This window comes from Tribolium madens, unplaced genomic scaffold, assembly GCF_015345945.1.
Source record: "Tribolium madens isolate multiple individuals breed KSU strain unplaced genomic scaffold, Tmad_KSU_1.1 Scaffold_1;HRSCAF=32;Tcas5.2_LG8, whole genome shotgun sequence".
Lineage (NCBI taxonomy): Eukaryota > Metazoa > Arthropoda > Insecta > Coleoptera > Tenebrionidae > Tribolium > Tribolium madens.
This window is the reverse complement of record NW_025400984.1, coordinates 3,599,312-3,620,315: the sequence shown is the minus strand read 5'-3', so window position 1 is coordinate 3,620,315 and position 21,004 is coordinate 3,599,312. Positions and strand designations below refer to the sequence as shown.

General features: G+C 30.9%; 1 protein-coding gene across 4 annotated transcripts in view; it reads left to right on the top strand.

Moving 5' to 3' along the window:
* The window catches only part of LOC123004196 (putative polypeptide N-acetylgalactosaminyltransferase 9), a 115,579-nt gene that overhangs the window by 85,894 nt on the left and 8,681 nt on the right, over positions 1–21,004 (top strand). For all 4 annotated transcript variants that reach the window (XM_044397334.1, XM_044397331.1, XM_044397333.1 and 1 more), the window contains 2 exons: positions 7,837–8,425; positions 17,887–18,279. In XM_044397334.1, coding sequence (XP_044253269.1) covers positions 7,837–8,425; positions 17,887–18,279 — 982 coding nt within the window. The remainder of the gene's footprint in view (positions 1–7,836; positions 8,426–17,886; positions 18,280–21,004) is intronic.

The following is a 21,004-nucleotide window of genomic DNA, read 5'->3' as shown; positions in this document are numbered from 1 at the left end:
CATGACCTATTTTCTTTTAGTACGCGAACTTTTCATATCAAGATACATTTGTTTTATGCACGTTATTTTAGTAAACTGTTATGTAAATAATTTTTCATAAAAATAAATAATTGACTCGTCAGATAATTAATTTTTTCTTACACCAAAACAGACTTTTCTAGGTATTGAAGAAATCAAAACTACTTTTTCTTCTAAAACATCAAACGTGTTTCTAGCACATTGTCTTTGGAGAGAATGAGAATAGAGAAAAGAGTTTTAGAGAAGAGAAAAAGAGAATAAGAATAGAGCTTTATTCTCACGTGTCGTGTTCTTTAGGATAGAAAACGAGTTTTGAACTCAAAACAGAAAGTTACTATTTTCAACTTCCTTGAATTATGTAATGTATTCTCAAGGGAATATTTTTTTCTCAAAATAGATAAAGGCGAAAAACGAAGGGAAATATTTTTTCTTCTCATAGAGTAAATTTTTGTCTTTCCTCAAAAACTTTTTTGGCTTAAGTTGTCTTTAGTGTTAGAAAACCTATATTATGAGTATTTTATATCTCTCGTCTTCGGATCTTGAAATAATCAGCACTTTTGTAAACAAAAAAATATTTTTTTCGGTTATTGATCGCCTTCAATGACAAATTACGAGTAGTTTATTAAATAACTATTCATCTTTTTTGATTATAAATGATTGATTTTTGCCGTTAAATTACCATCAAAATTTGTGTTATTTTTTATTTTATTGATTTCTGCTTCCACATTTTTTGAGATAAATTTTCAAGAACTGCTAGTGGTACCGAATTTATCTCTGTTTTGTGTTTTTTTTTTTCATCCGTTAAAAAACATTTTTTGGTTCATTATTTTATACCTTGAGTTTTTTTGAGCAATTTGTGCAAGTGTTGGCTTTCTTTCTATTAACTTGACACTCATTCGCAGTGCTACCAACTGTTTTTAGTTTTTTTGCAACTAGTTTTCTATGTCGGTGAATTCGGTCAGTTCTGTTGCTCGAATTACGTTTCATAACCTATTTTCTTTTATTACGCGAACTTTTCATATCTAGATTCATTTGTTTTATGCACGTTATTTTAGTTAACTGTTATGTAAATATTTTTTTATAAAAATAAATAATTGACTCGTCAGTGACAATTAATTGTTTCTAACACCAAAACAGATTTTTCTTGGTGTTGAAGAAATCAAAACTATGTTTTCTTCTAAAACATCAAACTTTTATTTTTAACGCAACACGTGTTTCGAGCACATTGTCTTTGGGAGAGAATGAGAATAGAGAAAAGAGTTTTAGAGAAGAAGAGAAAAAGAGAATAAGAATAGAGCTTTATTCTCACGTGTCGTGTTCTTTAGGATAGAAAATGAGTTTTGAACTCAAAACAGAAAGTTACTATTTTCAACTTCCTTGAATTATGTAATGTATTCTCAAGGCAATATTTTTTTCTCAAAATAGATAAAGGCGAAAAACGAAGGGAAACATTTTTTTTCTCAGAGAGTAAATTTTTGTCTTTTCTCAAAAACTTCTTTGGCTTAAGTTGTCTTTAGTGTTAAAAAAAACTATATGTGGAACACATTATATCTCTTTTCAGATCTTGAAATAGACAGCACTTTTGAAAACAAAAAAATATTTTTTTTGATTATTAATCGCCTTCAATAACAAACTAGTTTATTAAATAACTATTTATCAAATTAGCATCAAAATTTGTGTTATTTTTTATTTTTATTGATTTTTGCTTACACATTTTTTGAGATAAATTTTCAAGAACTGTTAGTGGTACCGAATTTATCTCTGTTTTTGTGTTTTTTTTTGCATCTTTTAAAAAACATTTTTTTTGGTTCATTTATTTTATACATTGAGATTTTTTAAGCAATTTCTGCAAGGTTGGCTTTCTTTCTATTAACTTGACACTCATTGGCAGTGCTACCAATTGTTTTTAGTTTTTGCAACTAGTTTTCTATGTCGGTGAATTCGGTCAGTTCTGTTGCTCGAATTACGTTTCATGACCTATTTTCTTTTATTACGCGAACTTTTCATATCTAGATTCATTTGTTTTATGCACGTTATTTTAGTAAACTGTTATGTAAATATTTTTTCATAAAAATAAATAATTGACTCGTCAGTGACAATTAATTGTTTCTAACACCAAAACAGACTTGTCTTGGTGTTGAAGAAATCAAAACTACTTTTTCTTCTAAAACATCAAACATTTATTTTTAACGCGACACATGTTTCGACCACATAGTGATCGTCTTTGGGAGAGAATAAGAATAGAGAAAAGAGTTTTAGTGAAGAAGAGAAAAAGAGAATAAGAATAGAGTTTTATTCTCACGTGTCGTGTTCTTTGGGATAGAAAATGAGTTTTGAACTCAAAACAGAAAGTTCCTTGAATTATGTAATGTATTCTCAAGGGAGTATTTTTTTCTCAAAAAAAAAAGCGAAAAACGTAAGGAAACATTTTTTCTTGTAAGGGACTAAATTTTTGTCTTTCCTCTAAAACTTCTTTGAATTAAGTTGTCTTTAGTGTTAGAAAAAAATATATGTGGAACACATTACACAGGGCGACAAAAAAAAAGTCATGTCGTGACAACTTGAGAAATTATAGTATATCATTTTGTTCGTCTCAGTGAGACAAGTCAAATGCACTAAAAAAATTTCAAAAAGTCCACACACTTTGAAGTAAATGATTTTTTTCTAATTTAAATGAATTTGAAATGCCTTAATTATTTGCTTTAATTAGTATACAGGTAGTCTTTGTTTGTTTTAAGTAAAAAAAAGAACAGTTTTTGTTTATTCTAATTAGAACAAAGAAGGTGAAATTGACCATTTTTAAGCAAAAGAAGAGTTTTAAAACAAATACTTTTATAAAAATCCCATTTAGGTAAGATTAACATGCATTTCTCCTTTATGGCGCAATATTTGATTAGCAAACCTTAACGTTAAAAAAACATATCTTGAAAATTACTCGGTATATTCTTTTAAAAATTTGGATTCTAACTAATAAAAAGATGCTCTACACGATGGTGATGAAGAAAAAAAATTACTCGTAGGGTTTTTCTTAGATTACTTCTAGTTACTTTGAACACCGTTTGAAGTATAGTTCGTTAATATTTAATTTCAAATTGCATATCATTTTAAAGGGCAAGTCCATCCCTTTAGAATGGTCTTTATTTAAAGGAAATCGGCCTAATAATAATTGAGTAATGATTTTTTAAACTTAAAATATTTCAAATTCATTTAAATTAGAAAAAATCATTTAGTTCAAAGTGTGTGGACTTTTTGAAATTTAGTGCATTTAGTGCAATTTAGTGCATTTGATTTGTCTCACTGAGACGAACAAAATGATATTTAATTTGTCAAGTTGTCACAAGATGACTTTTTTTGTCGCCCTGTGCCTTGTGTTATGAGTATTTTATATCTTTTGTCTTTGGATCTTGATATAAACAGCACTTTTGGGAACAAAAAGTTATTTTTTTCACTCGCTGTCTCTTGTTCGTGCTTTAAGCAATCTCGATTATTAATCTTCGGTATTGAAGTATTAATCTTCATTAACAAACTAGTTTATTAAATAACTATTCATTTTTTTTGACTATCAATGATTGATCTTTGTCGTTAAATTAGCACCCAAATTTGTGTTATTTTTTTTAATTTCTGCTTTCACATTTTTTGAGATAAATTTCCAAGAACTGTTAATGGTACCGAATTTATCTCTGTTTTTGTGTTCTTTTTGCATCTGTTAAAAAACATTTTTTTAGTTCATTATTTTATACATTGAGATTTTTTAAGCAATTGGTGCAAGTGTTGACTTTCTTTCTATTAACTTGACACTTTTTAAATGATTTACTTGATGAAAAGCTTATTTTCGGTCAATTTGCATTTCTTCGCTCCTGTCTCATGTACCACCGGACCCTCCCGCCCCTTCGAAACGTCGCAATTCCACTTTGATTAGCACAGTACCCCAATCCTCCCATTTTAAGACTCCCCCGTCATTGGTCCTCCTGCTCTTAACTCACTCGAGAGCAATTCTCCTTCGTCGTAACCTCCGTCATTTCCAATGCAAGAAGTAATTAAAGTAATTCGAGCATTACGCAACTCGACCCTTAATTAATCACCCTTAATTTTCGTTTACTTTTTGAGGTCAAGGTTGACGCTCGTCTCACGTAATTAATTTCGAAACTACAAGTCTTTTGAAAGGGCACCAACGTGCTAATAATGGCCGTCGACGGAACAAAGACCGGTGTTATAATTGTTGCGAGAGTTACCGCAAAATTTTCAAAGAGGAATAAAAAATCTAATTTGGATGCGACGCGGATGAGATTGTTATTAAGTCCGGAGGCGCGAAAAATAAAACAAAACCGGAAGTGGTGCTACCGGAAATGTGGCCACTCGACGCAATTTCTACAACCACCAATTGAAAGACAGTGTTTGATTACATGGTTCTTGTAAATTTGGTCATTTAATTAATGTCCTGAAACTGAAATATTTAAAAAATTCGTTTAACTTTCGAGAGAATTCGTTTCGTGTCATGCTCCTGGTTTTTTTTCAATCATCATTGAAAATCTAATCCCCTCGACAATTAATCGCCGAATTATTCGAATTTAATTGCACGAAACGTGATTTTATTGCGAAGCGATCTTTGGTAACAACGCGCCATCTGTCGGTCGACGAATCGTTAAATTTAAAATTCATGAAGTCGAAGGGGTGGAGTTTTTTGCATATAGACACGTGTCGAGGGACGACCGAATCGAACAAAAGCGAAAATGGGATGTCAAAATTTAAGATAAAAGAAAAAAAGTTGGAATTAGCTCGCGAAATATGAGAAAACTTTCTTATTTAGTGCTAGTAGGTGGAGCTATAGTGGGCGGAGTTTGATTTTTTTATTTAAAACACCCCGTAGAAGCTTCGTGTGTGTTTTCTTGTTATTAAAACGTTGACATTGCAATATTGTTCTGGAATGGAAACGGGAGAAACACCCCATTTCCGTGTTTAATGTTTCGAATATCGACATGAAAATCCACCCTCATCTCCTTGAAAATTTACGTCAACTTCGGACATCCTTCATATTTTTCCGTCATCGAATTTGAACGTCAGTCGGAAATGGCGTTTTTCCGCCTCCAGAAGCACCAAACATTAATATACGTGGCGTAATTATGGACATCTTGGACGCGTATTCCCGGATTATCGGCATTCCGGAATGATTAATGATGCGACGTGTTCGCTCGGAGCCGAAACCGGAAACCGGCCGACGCGCCAACACCGGAAAAAAAACGGTTTCTATTGTATAGCAGACTTGCTCCGGGGATGTAATAATGTTGTGAAGTGAAGAAATTATTTAAAACGGTATTGAATGGGTTTATACAGGGTGATTCAAAAGTGTCGGACCAACTCTCGAATGGTTCAGCTATGCATAGAAATGAATTCAGATTTTTTTTCAAGCCTTTTTTTCGAGAAAATTTCCATATCAAAATATATATTTTAAATATACAGGGTGGCTCAATCAAAACGAGCCACCACGAATATCTCAGAAACTAAAAATTTTTTGCAAAAACACAGGTTAATTTCGTTTCCGAGGGGGACATTCTTTGTCGTAATTTTTAAAGCACCCTCACACACCCCAACATTAAAAATTTAAATGGCACCACTCCACTTGTGGCACATCAAATGAAAGCTATTTAAACAAGCTTTTTAAAACATTTTACCACAATTGAATCAGACCATTCATTCATGAGATACAGATAAAAACGAACCAGAAGGAATTTGCAATAAAAACGAAACAGGTTAATTTGTTTTAAAAGAAGACATTTTTTGACACAATTTTAAAAGCTCCTTCGCTATCCTTTTAACTTTTTCTACCTCAATTTTGGATTTTCAAATAACACTGACTCACTTGCGACAGATCAAATAAAAATGTTTTTAAAATGTTCTTTGAACCTCTTTTCTAAAGTTGAATGGGATTATCTATTCATAAGATATTCGCAAAAGATAATGTTTTTAATTAGTAATTACTTCTAATAAAAACTACTAAAAATAAATTTAACTTACTAATATTGTTATAAGAATTATTGGAGCTGTATCAAACTTTTATTTTTTATTTCTTTATTTTATTGTCAAAATAATCGTACTAAAGGACAGGGGGTAATATTTTTTTTTCTAATTTAATGTAAGTATCTAACAAATAGTAATATAGTTCTTAAGTTTTTTTATACATACTCACTGCTGAAAAATTAGTTTTTTTGCCGATATTTTATGAATATACAAAAATAATTTCATTTTGGAGCATTTTAAAAATGTTTTCATTTTTTGTATCATTAGTTGTTGGTGCCATTTGACATTTTAGAGTTAAGCGTCATAGTGGTTAAAGGGTTAGTGAAGGTGCTTTTATAATTGCGACAAAAAGTGTCCCCTTTTAAAACAAAATTAACCTGTTTCGGTTTTTTTTTACAATTTTTTTCTAAGGCAGTTTGTTTTTGTTAAAACACCATGTATCTCATGAATGGATGGTCTGATTCAATTTTAGTAAAAAGTTTTGAAATCTTTGCTAAAATAGCTTTGATTTTATGTGCCACAAGTAGGGTAGTGCCATTTAAATTTTTAAATTTTGGGTACGTGAGGGTTAACGGGTTAATGGGGGTGCATTCAAAATAACGTCAAAAAATGTCCCCCTCGGAAACAAAGTCGACCGGTTTTGGCGTTTTTGCAAAATCTTTTTAGTTTCTGTCATATTTGGGGTTGCTCGTTTTTATTGGGCCACCCTGTATATGCTTGGTGTCCGGAAAGTCGCAAACCTTCTTGAAAGGGAGTAATTGGGTAGTCCCCCAGGTACTACAATAATGTTTAAAAAATTGTATCTGTCAAAAAATTTTGACATTTATTTTTTGACATTGAAATTTTTTTAATGTGTATTTAATGATACTAATGATCTTGTATATGTTTTCTTTTAATTATTTAGTAAAGGTACAAAAATTTTGCCAATACAAACCACAAATAGCACTAAACAAAGTTACAATTTAGAATACAGTTCCTTTGTTTCCTATTCTAATGGCCTGTAGTAAAAATTATTTTTTCAACAGAAATAAATAGAGTCAAAGTACAAAATTTCATAACTTCGAAATTTTTATAAATAGATTATTTTAAACATTTTTCTTGTTGTCTAGAACACAGCCCGATGATACAGAGTTACGGAAGTGCGCGACTTTCTGGACACTCTGTATATTTGCTAGTTTGTTAAATGATTTTTTTTCGATGTTGAAAAATCTGCTGTTTCCACTAACTAAACTCAATTTGAACTTAAGAAAAAACTTAACCAAAAAATCTAACTTTTGAAAAGGGGAACTTTTAATAGTTGGATGTCCTTATCAGCACCCAGGAAATGGTTGGACACTTTTGAATCAGCCCTGTATTTCAGGCGCTGTAGCTCCGGGCCAATTTTTATAAATTTATCCAATTTGTGAGTTTGTAATTGTAAAGTTGCAGAGAGAATGAAATTAAAGTTTGAATAGTTTTTCATAAAAGTGAGATTTGTGCGAAAACTTTAAATAAATAATAATCGCAGCGCGATTCCGGCTCGTTGTTTCCGGTTTAAGACGTAACTTCTCGTCTAATTCCCGCGTAATCGCCTCCGGGCTTGTGGCTCGTCCTGAACTGTCGGAATTAGAATATCAGAGATTTCGCAAAGTCGAAATTAATGCCTTCTAAGAGAGCTCAGCATGTGTGCTTATACACTCAAATAGGCCTTTCACCCTTCACTAATTAAAACCGTTCCAGCTCCGATGATAGATGATGAAAGTTTAATACAAATAAAAATTCAAATTTTCCTTGTGTTTGTCAACAAACTCCGGTTTATTGCAGGTGCAAGGCTCCGGGTCGTTTCCAGGAAGACCTCCCCCAGACCTCGGTCATTATTTGTTTCCACAACGAGGCCTGGTCGGTGCTCCTCCGAACAGTCCATTCGGTTTTGGATCGTTCTCCTTCGCACCTCATCAAGGAGGTTATCCTCGTGGACGACTTCTCCGACATGGAGCATCTCAAACAGCAACTAGTCGACTATTTCGCATCCGAACCCAAAGTGAAAATAATTCGTGCGAAAAAACGCGAAGGTTTAATCAGAGCGAGACTTTTGGGGGCGGCGAACGCCGAAGGTGAAGTTTTGACGTATTTGGATTCGCATTGTGAGTGCACAACGGGATGGTTGGAACCTCTTCTAGATAGGATTGCGAAAGATCCGACGACGGTGGTGTGTCCGGTTATAGACGTAATTGATGATACGACGTTGGAGTATCATTTTCATGATAGTGGAGGAGTCAATGTGGGAGGGTTTGATTGGAATCTACAGTTCAATTGGCACGCAGTGCCCGAACACGAGAAGAAGAGACATAAGAATCCAGCTGAACCGGTGTATAGTCCCACGATGGCCGGGGGGCTTTTTAGCATAGATAAGGTAAGTGGCAAGATGTGTTTAATTAAAAAAAATATTTCGTTTGTCTTGAAATTGACGAAAATGTTAACCGGAGTTTAAAAGAGAATAACGGAATATGTGGTTTTGTAAAGTTTGATAGAAATCTGCCAAACGGTTTTAAAGTTATTGGAAAATGTTCAATTAAAAAAAAGATGAAACTAACTATAACTTGGAATTTTTTTAACGTTTTTGCAGCGATTATTTAAACTACTTTCAACAAAATGGAAGAACTATAATTGGTGTTTTTACAGTATGTCCCCGGATTGAGTTTACAAGAGAAAAAAAATTATTTTTGATTTTACTCCAAAACTGCAAAGGAAAAACATTTTTTGCTTCACCTGAAACGAGCAAATCCATACTTAAAACTTTATTATTCTGATTCAGTAAAAAGAAAAGTTAATTTTTCTCTTGATTTTCGACTTAGAATATTTTTTTCTCTGCTTTTTAAGTCCTATCACATTGGCGGTTTTATTTATTTGACAACTATATGTCACTTTGACAATTAACTTATTTAATTAAATAATGACAGTTCTTGTAAAAAAATGACTTTGATTTTTATTTTAAAGCTGTTTCTTTGAATTGCCATTTATTAAAATTATATTTTTTACCTATATTTTTGTTATTATTATGTATTATTATGTCAAAAAAAAATAAAACCGCCAATGTGACAAGAATTATAAAGCAGAGAAAAATTAATCTAATTTCAAAATCAACAGAATAATAAATTTTTCTTTCTACTGAGTTATGAAATGAAGTTTTAATTACAGATTTGCTCGTTTCAGATAAAGCAAAAAATGTTTTTCCTTTGCAGTTTTGGCGTAAAATCAAAGATAATTTTGTTTTTCTCTTGTAAACTCAATCCGTTGACATACTGTACTATACTATAATAATGATTGAAAATAGTAGATTACATACTGAGGTGGGCCGTCCTCAAAGCCGAGGTACGATGAAGTAACGACTATACTATTTTATTCACAATCATTCTTTTTAACGACAGAAAGTCAATAAAGAATTATCAAACTTTGAAAAACATGACAAGCGACAGTTCACGATACTAGTTCTTGGAAAGTGGTCATTTCCCAACCTGTACTGTCGTATTACATATCAACTGATAAGGAAGTGTCCACTTCCTAACCTGAATCTGATATTTCATACAAATTATTAAATGAACTTTTCACATGCAAGGTAATTTGATTATTACTTTATGGTTGTGAATAAAAAAAAATTAGTTGAAAAAAAGTCTAGTTTATTTTTTGGGTTTTCTTGTTATACACGGTGATTAAAAAATGACGGATAAGCTCGTTGGCTTCTTATGGTAAATTTTCTAGAAAAATTACAAAAAATGATTAAAAAATCCTGTAAAGCGAAGTTAAGAAACTATTCTTTCTAAAGTTGACGAATAAATTTTATAATTCTGGACTATGTTTATTTGTTACCTTTTCTCAAACATAGAGAATTACTTCATTGTTAAAAACAGTGAAAATTTATTTGTGTAAAACTTGGACACGCAATTTTTCATTTAGAAAAGTTATCTGTAATTTACCTAAAATTATATCTCACAACATTCTATAAATAATAAATAAATAAATAATGTTATTTTGTCTTGTTAATAATTAATTAATGTAAATAACCTTAATTGTTCGCTACTTTCATTATGTTTTTCTTTTTTATTTTAATGTGCATTAAGTAGGTTGTAGAATAGTGTAGGCCGAAAAAACTCATTTTTATTTTATTTCGAAGTTGTAATAGCGCGGAAAAGTTGCGAATTTTATAGACAAAAAAAAGAAAAAAAATATCAAAACCGGTTAACATCTTCCAGTCGCGCATAGACCCTAATGTTTGACAAAATATGAAAAAAAAACATAATTTTTTTATTTTTTTTTAATTAGATGTTTTCTAAAACACAATGTTCTTATGTTCAAAAATAAAAATACTGTAACTAGTAATAGTTAACGTAAGTCAAAAAGAGTATATTAAAGATATAAAAAAGAACTCGTAGAAATGTGAAATTTTCAATATTTTGACAAATTTTGGGACTTATGCGCGATCAGAAAATATCAACTAATCTAAATTTAAATTTAAAAAAAAATAATAAGTTTTTTTCATACTTTGTCAAACTTTAGGGCCTATGTGCGACCGGAAGATGTCAACCGAATTTGATATTTTTTTTCTTTTTTTTTGTATACATAATTCGCAACTTTTTCGCGCTATTGCAACTTCGAAATAAAAAAAATGAGATTTTTTGGCCCACCCTATTGTAGAAGTCTAAATGCATCTTTGATTTAAAGGCATATTCACACAAAAAGTGTCATTCAGAACAAATTTAATCACATCAATATTTAGAAAAATTTTTAAGTTATGTTAATTACTTTGTTAATTTTTTGCTACCTGGAGTAAACATCTATTTGATAAAATAGTTTTTAGGGAAGATTGAGGTTTTAAAATTGTTTGAATTTTCGCATGGTTGCCACCTTAAAATGATCTCTCTCAACAAGTTTCCAATGTTGCCAGTTAGTAAAATTCATCATAGCTCAAAAAATAAGATAGGAGATGTTTTTTAACTCCTCAAAACTTCATTTTTTGATCACTGTGTATAGAACCGTTTTAAAGTTATTGCTTAATCCCCCGATCAGTTTCGTGCGTTTACCGTCAGCGCTTGGTTAAATGACTTTATTAAAAATGATAAAAAATTACTTATTTTGCTTCCCCTCGGTGAGTTATGCCGCAATCGGTCACGCAGTATCGTGATTTTTATGTTTGAGTGACCCCAACATGAACAACAAACGTTTAAAAAATGTGCACTTTTTATTGAAATAACGCACGAAATCACCCTTTTACTAAAGCGTGTTTTGATTGCACTCGGTATAAACAGATGTTCATCGCTTTTTTTAGGTTAAATGGAAATTATGAGTTGGTTATTGTTTATTAAACGTAATGATGTGGGGAGAAGTTTCGAGTGAATAGTTAAAAAGTTGGAAAAAACTGTACTTTTTTGGAACACTGCGTATATTGCGTGATTTGACGTTGGTTTATCATTTGACGCAGGTTTACTGAGGTCCGTCGCCATGTTATTTTAATAAGTCGGCAAGCATCGGCCATGTTAGTAGTTCCAACACGACTAATTGAATATCGATTTGACAATGTTTGTTTAGCAACTCGCACAAGAGATTTAAAATTCAATAGCGGTTTGTACAACCAGATTTCAGTTTTTGTTATCAATGAGACGAAAAAGTGAGCATTTTCATCGTGTTTGACTGTACGGTTGTTGAGAATTTCATACATAATATATTAGATGCGTAGGATATTAAGGATGCATTAAGTCAACTACTTGATGCGATCTGAATTTCTAATATGTACGTGAACATACAACAAACATGGCTGAACAAAAAGCGGAAATTATAAATTAGTGTAAATTTACACTACCGGTGCTTCCCCGATTGACTGAATTTAGTAAATGGCATGCACCAGATGGACCAAGTTTTATGCACACCCCTAGAACACCTCTTTCTAATTTAACTAAAATTCTAAAATTATATATTATTTATTAAAAGATATGAAATAACGAGCTACCAACCAAAAAAAAAAACCTATAATAATGATAATTATTAACTGCTCAATTAATCTTTACAAAATTTTAAAGAACATTAGGTATACAGGCTATTTCCGGCTAAACCCCACATTAGAACTATTGGGAGTTCTAACAATCTAAAATTTTGACTATAGCCATAATCGTGATCCTGCTTAATGAAAATATTTTCAAGTTGACCGCACTTCCGGTAACACCGGAAATGGGTATCAACTTTCTTATTTTAAATAGAATGTTATGTTTTATTGCATTTTTGAATTACTCAAGGGATTTTGAGAGAGTTTTTATCAGACTTCCCTATACCTAAATTTAACCGTTTTTGAAATATTTAGACTTTTTTGAAATTCTCCTAATTTGCATTTTTCTCTTTAAAAATCTATAACTCTACAATTTTTAATTATTTTAATATCGTATTTGGACATATGGAGAAGAAAAGTAAGATCTTTTCTTTCGCGTATTTAAAATTGGAAAAATAATTAAGAAATCCCGAAAATTTAAGGTTACGTTTGGGAAATACCCGTAACTGAATTTTTTCAAATTGAAGACCCCAATTTTTTCTTCACTAATTGAAAGAGAATTTAATTCTGCATCGATCTGTATCAACATTCCCTATACCTAAATTTAATGATTTCCAAGTTATTTTACTTTTTTTTTACAATGGAAGAAATTCATTACTATCACTGAAAAAACGCCCCGTTTTTTTTCGCAATTGTGATATTCTTTTTGAAAATACAAATTATATTTATTTAATCTAAATTTGAATATCTTTGATGTTCTATTTTTTTCTATGAAGAAATTCATTACTATCCATGGTAGTTTTCGCATAGTTCGCCATGGAAATATTTCTTACTGAAAAAACGACCCGTTTTTTTTTCACAATTGTGTTATTCTTTCGAAAATACAAATTAACTTTATTTTATCTAAATTTGAATATCTTTGATATTCAAAAACCTATGCGATTTGTTTTTGCACTGTGTGTTAGAAATCTAACGCACAATTCACACTCGAATGTTTTGTATTTTTTCATTCAACGTATTTTTTCTGTATCCATTATAAAAAATAAATCGTTATGAGAAAAAAAATGTTTGTAAGAAAAAAATTATTTATGGTCGTAGGAAAAATAGTGTACAAAACTTGCAGGAAAGTGTCTAACGCACTCGCGGTATTGCCTGCACTCGGCTTACGCCTCGTGCGCAACTTTCCCGCTTGTGCGTTATTTATCACTTTCCGTGCTCGTTATGTAATATACTATTCTATTGTAAAATAGCTATAAATAATGAATTTCTCTCAATATCAATTGATTATAGTTACTATAACTTGAAAACTATCAAACATAGGTATAGGAAATATTAATACAGATCTAAGCAGAATTAAATTCTCTTTCATTTAGTTAAGAAAAAATTGGGGTGTTTGGTTTAAAAAAATTGAGTTAAGGATATACATTTTGACGGTTTGTTAATTATTTTTCCAATTATGAATACACCAAAGGAAATATCTAACCTTTCGCTCTCGTATACCAAACATGGTTTTAAAATAATAAAAAAATGTAGACATCGATTTTTGAATAGGAAGATTCAAATCCAAAAAAATTTAAAAAGGTCTAAATATTTCGAAAACGGTTAAACTTACGTATAGGGTTAATAAAAACTTTCTTAAAATTACTTGAGTATTCCAAAAATAAAAAAGATAACTTTTTATTTAAAATAACGAAATTGATATCCACTTCCAGTGTAACAGGAAGTGCCGCCATCTTGAAAATATTTTAATTGAGTAGAACCTAACCGATTATGGTTACAAACAAAAATTTAGATAAATATCAGTGTTAGAACTCTCAATAACTTCTAATGTGGGGTTTAGCCGGAACACCCTGTATTGTAATAGTTTCCGAAATGGGGGTAACAGAAATAGTGTTGCACCACTTTCGGTTTACGATTTCGGTTAATAATTTAAAAAAATAATAAAAAGTTGACTATTAATTACCAACACCTCTCAAAATATTAAATTAGAAAAAAATAGTTTTTTCCAACTTTAACGTATATGCGGTTTTCGTTACCACATTTTCTACAATAAAACATGATTTCCTCACCACAACAAATTTTTCTCGTAATTACTGCGGTTGGAATAAAGCAAGAGAAAATAACAAAACAAACTTGTTCATCAATTTTTTATTTCAGAGTAAATACAGAACGAAGCAAAAATTCCAGTTTCGCATTAATGAAAGCAATAAGCAAGTAATAAATATAAAATTAAATACCTACATCCACAAAAAAATTTACTTGACAAACTGATTGTTTGCTCCTTTACTGCACAAGTGTTGTAAGTGTTCATTTTAAATGGAATTTTTCTCCCGAAAAATAATAGTCCGCCATCTCCTTGTCTCTTATCATTCGCGATCGCTTATCAATCTCTGCTGCCCCCGGAGGCGGCAGAGTGTCGTTTCAACGTGTCGATAATAATTTCGGAAATAAATTGTATACCGGTGAGGTGTTTATTCTTGGCGCGCTCACGTCAACCGGAAAAAATTTATTATAACCGGAACCGCGTGTGTATCGATGTGTGCGTGTGTGTGTGTGTATAAAAGCGACGTCGAAAATTCGATTTATTACAAAAGTTCGGAGGGTCCACGACGAACATATGCATAACATTCGTGTTTACGCGTTTTTTCCACCGGGGGTAAAATATGGAGGATTTTTTTCGCGCGCCAGACGTTTAATCGGATTGATTCGGGCGATAAATCGCCCCAAAAAAGTGGATTCGACGAGTAAACTGGGATTTTTGCTTTTTTTCGCGAAAACCGCGTGGAGATAGCTGAAACGATTTTCGAGATATGTTCGTTGTACCAGGTGAGTCAAGTTTTAGCCACATTTTTTTCTTGAGTGTGACTTTTACAAAAAAAAAATTTGTGTGACTTTTGCAACGATCATTTTTAGACTATTTTTACAAAACTAAAGTATTGTTTTATTAATTAGTTAAAATTGTTTAACCTACACTACTCCAAAAAACTCATGGAAAAATGGTCTTATCTAGATAAAAAAAAAAACATTATGAAGCCTTAAGTTTCTAGTTTTGATACCTTTTAGTAAAAATTGTCTCTGTGCTACGGTTTTCACGCAATTCTAGGTAATAGCGCGAGAAAAAAAAATCCAAATTTTTTGTTTTTCTCACGGACGTGGGCAATTTTTTTTGGTTAAGTCAATGCATAGCCCAAATTTTGCATGAGTTATTAGTTAAATTTGAAAAAAAAATTAAAAAAAAATTAAGCAGTATTGTTTCTTGAATGTTTAAGTTTAAACAATTTTCAAATTTTACAATATGTGCAATTCTTTTGCAAAACTTTGATCAATCGGTCCAAGAAAACTGTTCGTTGGATCGATTTGAAAATTTTCAACGCTATGAGGGATACATTAAGCTGTAAATACACCTAAAAACATTAGTCTCATTAACAATATTAGTGAATAAGCGGTAGATTTACTAAAACAACGCAAAAAGTTACTTTTTTCTCTTTTCTTTAAATCAATGGGTGAAAAAAATATTGTTTAAAAAATCATAAGAGAATCTTGTAAGACATTTATTCCAGTTTTTGACACTGACTCCGTGTGGTCATTGGTTGCTGAGATATCGATGATCAAAGACAAAAAGATTCTTTTTTATTAAAAGTGAGATATCTAAGCGACATATTAACGTAAAGAGAATATGAAAAAAGCATATTAGAGGTGAACAAACATACTATCTGGCCTATGCATTGATTTTACTTAATATAAATTCCCACATCCGTGGACCAGAATCAAATATTTAAAAAAAATTAGCTTTTTTTGTCAAAATTTGCCAAAAGATATTAAAACTAAAGGCTTTAAAATGTTTTTTATTAAATTAGATACAATCATTTTTCGATGAGTTAAAGCCTTTCAAAAATTACCATAAAAATTAGGATTTTTTTTATTTTTTACAACAAGATTTCAAGACTAAAATTAGTATATTTTGTCATAAGTTAGAGAAAAGAATTTTATAGCCGAACTGTTTATTTATCCAAGATCTGTAGCATCGAGAAAAATAATCACTGCAAGGCTATACTAATTTTCTGTACCTTGCTTTTTTTTGCATAAACATAAATATTACTTAATGGGCTGTAATTAATTATTTTTCTAAATTATTAACTTAGAAGTATTATTTTATTCTTATAGTAAATGAGTTCATGTCATTTTTTATTGCTTCATCTATTAAAGAAATTTTCATAATATTAAATATTTTTTAATGAAATGCAAATATTATGAAGTACAAATTTGCTCTATTACTAGTTCTCGTAGTATTTTACCATGAAATAAATCCATTCGTTGTTTTGACAGTTTTGACAAAGACCGAGACAAAGACAGAAGGATTAGAGGTGGGTTTATTCTGATATTTTTTAATGAGGGAGTTTTAAGTGTTTTTTATTTGATTTTACATTAATTTCATCTCGAAATACTTGCGTTATGCGATGGTAATAGTTCTAAATTATAAGAATAAAAATTGATTTATTAGTTCACAGTTTCAGATAAGTAGTTTAGAATTTTTCAATCTAAAATACTTACTCGAATATTTATAAATTTAGAAATACTGATAAATAAGCCATAAGATTGTAATTTTTTTTCTTAACACTGATATCCTTATCAAAGTACCCTCTTCTTCTTCTTTTGTTTGGAATAATCTAAAAGTATTTTGTCGATTTTGAGATACCGTATGAGAGCCTAATTTTTTTCATCATTTCTTGTGATAAATTCTTGCTTTCGAGATACAGAAATTTCTTGAAAAAAAGGCTGAAACTATTTTTTGTTGTGGGAACTTTTAACTCACTTAGATGTCTTTTATCACCATTTCTAATTCTTTTGGCTCAATTTTAAGCCGAAAATGAACCTGAATCAAAGTATTTCAACAAAATAAATGCTTAAATAACTGTTTTTTGCCAAAATAAAGCAATTTGAGTTATTTCCAATCCAATTTTGCTAGATTTTAACACAGAAATTATTCTAAATCAAAGTATTTTATAAAAATACACGCTTAAAATTTCTTTTTAGGCTAAAATGAAGCAAATTGAGCTATTTCTAACACAATATTGCTCGATTATACTGCAGAAATCATTCTAAGTTAATGTATTTTATAAAAATAATTGCTTAGAATCCAATTTTAGGCTAAAACAAAACAATTTGTGCTATTTCCAATCGATTTGGCTCAATTTCAAGCAGGAAATTAAGATGATCTGACACTTTTGAAACACCCTGTATTTCGACATATACCGGGTGAAGCATAATTGTTAACTACACTTTGTTTTTTTTCTCTCAAAAACTATAATAATACCGACATTTTGTCCTCTTTTATCTTACAATAAATTGGTATTTAGAGCTACAATTGGCTCAAACTGTTGACACGCAATTCTCTAACATAATTAACCAACTTCAAAGTTGTTTATTTTTCTTGTTCGTCGTGCCGGAAACGTGGTATAAATTGCAAGCCTCCGGGCCTTCGCGTCCGTCCCTGTGGCGTCTTCCAAACGTCACAGGTGTTCCAATGTAAGCGCGATAAACACCCTAAATCCAAATCCTAAATATGCAGTCCATTAAGACAATGTTTCGAATAAAAATCTGAACGTGTTGATCAATTATTCATCCGCAAAACGGGCGTTTATTGTGGAAAATAAGAATAAGATGTGGTGGGGAAGATTCTATTGGTTTCCGCTCCGGGAATGCGGGAAAATTAACTTAGTCCGAGACAAAGCTTTGTTGCGAGAAATGTTTGACAGGAATTCCGATGCAATTTCCATAGTTAATAAAGCTGGACGTGGTTTTGAACGCGCCACATTTAACAGAATTATTTTTTTTTGCAGAAATTCTTCGAACGGCTCGGAACCTACGACAACGGTTTTGATATTTGGGGCGGCGAGAATTTGGAACTCTCTTTCAAAACGTGGATGTGTGGAGGCACGCTGGAAATCGTCCCTTGCTCCCACGTGGGGCACATTTTCCGAAAACGTTCCCCGTACAAATGGCGCAGTGGTGTGAATGTTTTGCGCCGAAATTCGGTCCGATTGGCCGAAGTTTGGCTCGATGAATATGCCAAGTATTACTACCAGAGGATAGGGAACGAGAAGGGCGATTTTGGGGACATTAGTTCGAGGAAAGCGCTCCGTGAAAAGCTCGGTTGTAAAAGCTTCAAGTGGTATTTGGACAACATCTACCCGGAGTTGTTCATTCCGGGAGAGGCCGTCGCCAGTGGAGAGGTAGTATATGAGTGTCTGACGAGGTTTACTCAAGAAAAAAGAGAAATTTTAAGACAAACAATGTTTTATTTTTTCGTATTTTTTAAAATATTGAGTTCTGTTTCTCACTTTTAAGCATTCAAAATTATTTTTTGAATAAATTTATTGAATTTTTAACAAGATTTAGGAAATCTAGGGCTTTTGACACCGATTTACACTTGAAAAACTCTAAATTCTAGGATTTTTTTGCAATTTGAATTTTTTCTGAAAATTATGTATAATTTGACTAAATATTTGCATAAAAATTATTTTGTCTAATTTGCCACCATTTTCATTCTCTAATAGACATATTAAAGAACGCGAGGTTATCATGTGGACGTATAAAACGCGACTAGATTAAATTTTGATTTTTAAAATGAAGATATTATCAAACGTCGCAACAATTCCTAAATCGACTGAAGTAAAAAAAAATGTTTAAAAACAGCTTTAAGAGGACAAATTAGAAAAAATAGTACAAATAACTCGTTTCATAAGTCTTGGAAACACTCATTCTTTAATAACGCCACTCGTTTTTTAAACTTCAATTCGTGCTTTAAGACTGGTTTTATGACTTGTTTTTTAATATACTATAATGTAACAAGTGCTATTTTTTAATCAACACAATCTGCAATTTTTAAATTAAATATCTGAAAGAGTTTTGACATTACAAGTTGCTACGGTCGGGCAATGTCTGAGTATATTTACACAAACTTAAATTAATTTTTTGTATTTTTTAATATAATTTCCAAAGTTTTTTTTTTCTAAAAAAGTGATAAGTTTTTAGTACTCTCGAAATTTTTGCACTCGATTGGATAGCTTTTATGCCTAATATTATATTTTTTTAATAAATCAATTAAATTTTAACAGGTTTTTAAGTATCTCGGGCTTTACACACTACAGTTGAAAGTTTTGAGTTGTTTTTAGCATTCAAAATTTTAGTTTTTTTAAGTAAATCGAAGTCTTAACTAGATTTAGGCTTTTCACACCGATTTTCATTTGAAAAACTCTAAATTCTAGTATTTTTTGCAATTTGATTTTTTTCTGAAAATGATGTATAATTTGACTAAATTTTTGTATAAGCATTATTTTTTTGTAATTTGCCTCCATTTTTATTTTCTAATAGACATATTAGACGTTATCATTTGGGATGTCTGAATAGTCAAAAGGCGACTAGATCAGATTTTGGCTTTTAAAATCAAGACATTACCATTAACATCGCAACAATTCCTACATCGATTAAAATAAAAAAAATTGTTTAAAAATGTCATAAAGATGGCAAATTACAAAAATAGTAAAAAAAAACTTTGGAGACACTCATTCCTTAATAACGCCACTCATTTTTTAAACTGGAATTCGTGCTTCAAAACTGGTCTTATGAAACTTTTTTTTTTAATATACTATAATGTAACAAGTGCTTTACAGTTTTTGCTCAACACAATCCGCCAATTTTAAATTAAATATCTGAAAGAATTTTGACATTACATATTACTACGGACGGACAATGTCCGAGAATATTTACACAAACTTAAATTAATTTTTTGTATTTTTTAATAGATTTTTGCGCTCGATTTTATGCCTAATATTATACTTATTTTTAAATCAACTGAATTTTAACATGATCTGAAGGATCTGGGGCTTTACACACTACAGTCAAATTAAAAAAAAAGTGGTCTTTAATGTCATTACAAAATTTAATAAATAAATAATAAATAATTTACATTATGACAACAAAAATGATTTTTGTTGAAAAATTACCAAACTTTATGATGCCAAGTAACTTATTTTTGTGCGTTTTTTACACAAATAATGAATTTTTTGCTAAAATGTAACACTGACAACCACTTTTTTTTAAATTGACTGTAGGTTTTTTTCAAAAAGTGTCGAAATTTTGCTTTTTTGATTTAGTGTAATTTGGTCATATTTGTGCATAAAGAGTATTTTAATGTAACAACGAGTGCTTTTTAATTTTTTAATTAAGTTTTCAAATGTCTGAGAATATTTAAATGTTTCTAGTTGCCGTCGTAGGCAATGCTTTATTATTTACCTGAAAAAGGTACACAAGAAATTTGATTTGAAGACATATTTAAATTAATTTTTACTGCCTCAAACGAATTGAAATTAAAACTAACTTTAATTGTAAATATTTAAGAACCGGTTTTTCTTTTGATTCAATTAATTTTTTTTCGGTTGTGAAAGATGTCACTTCGTGCCAAAATGTGGTGTTTATTTTTTTATTTTATTTTTGCGCTCTCATATGCTCTGTCGCGGTTTCGATGTGTCGCCGCAAGTGACATGAACTAAATGGTTTCTTTTTATTGCGCATCGCGAGAAAACCGAAAAACAACAGAAACGTCACATTTTTTTACGTCGACGACTGATTTTCGTTCAACGGGGCGTCACGAAAAGAAAGGAAAACAGATTGAGCAATTGCGGAAGGATGACACAAAAGGGAATGTTTTACAAATGAGCTGAATTTTGTCCTGTTTTGATCGATATTTTCCCAGGAAAAACGAAAAAAATTTTTCGTCACGATTGTTTTCAAGTTTCTAACTTTATTAAACTATGAAAAATTCAATTTTCCGACCCGCCCCCGGATTTTCCGACCATTTCTRCGACGATCCTCATCTCTGACCCCGATTAAATTTCCGCTCGTTTTTTCTTTATAGCATTGCGAAGTGTTGTTTGCTAATTTTCCCGGGAAATGATA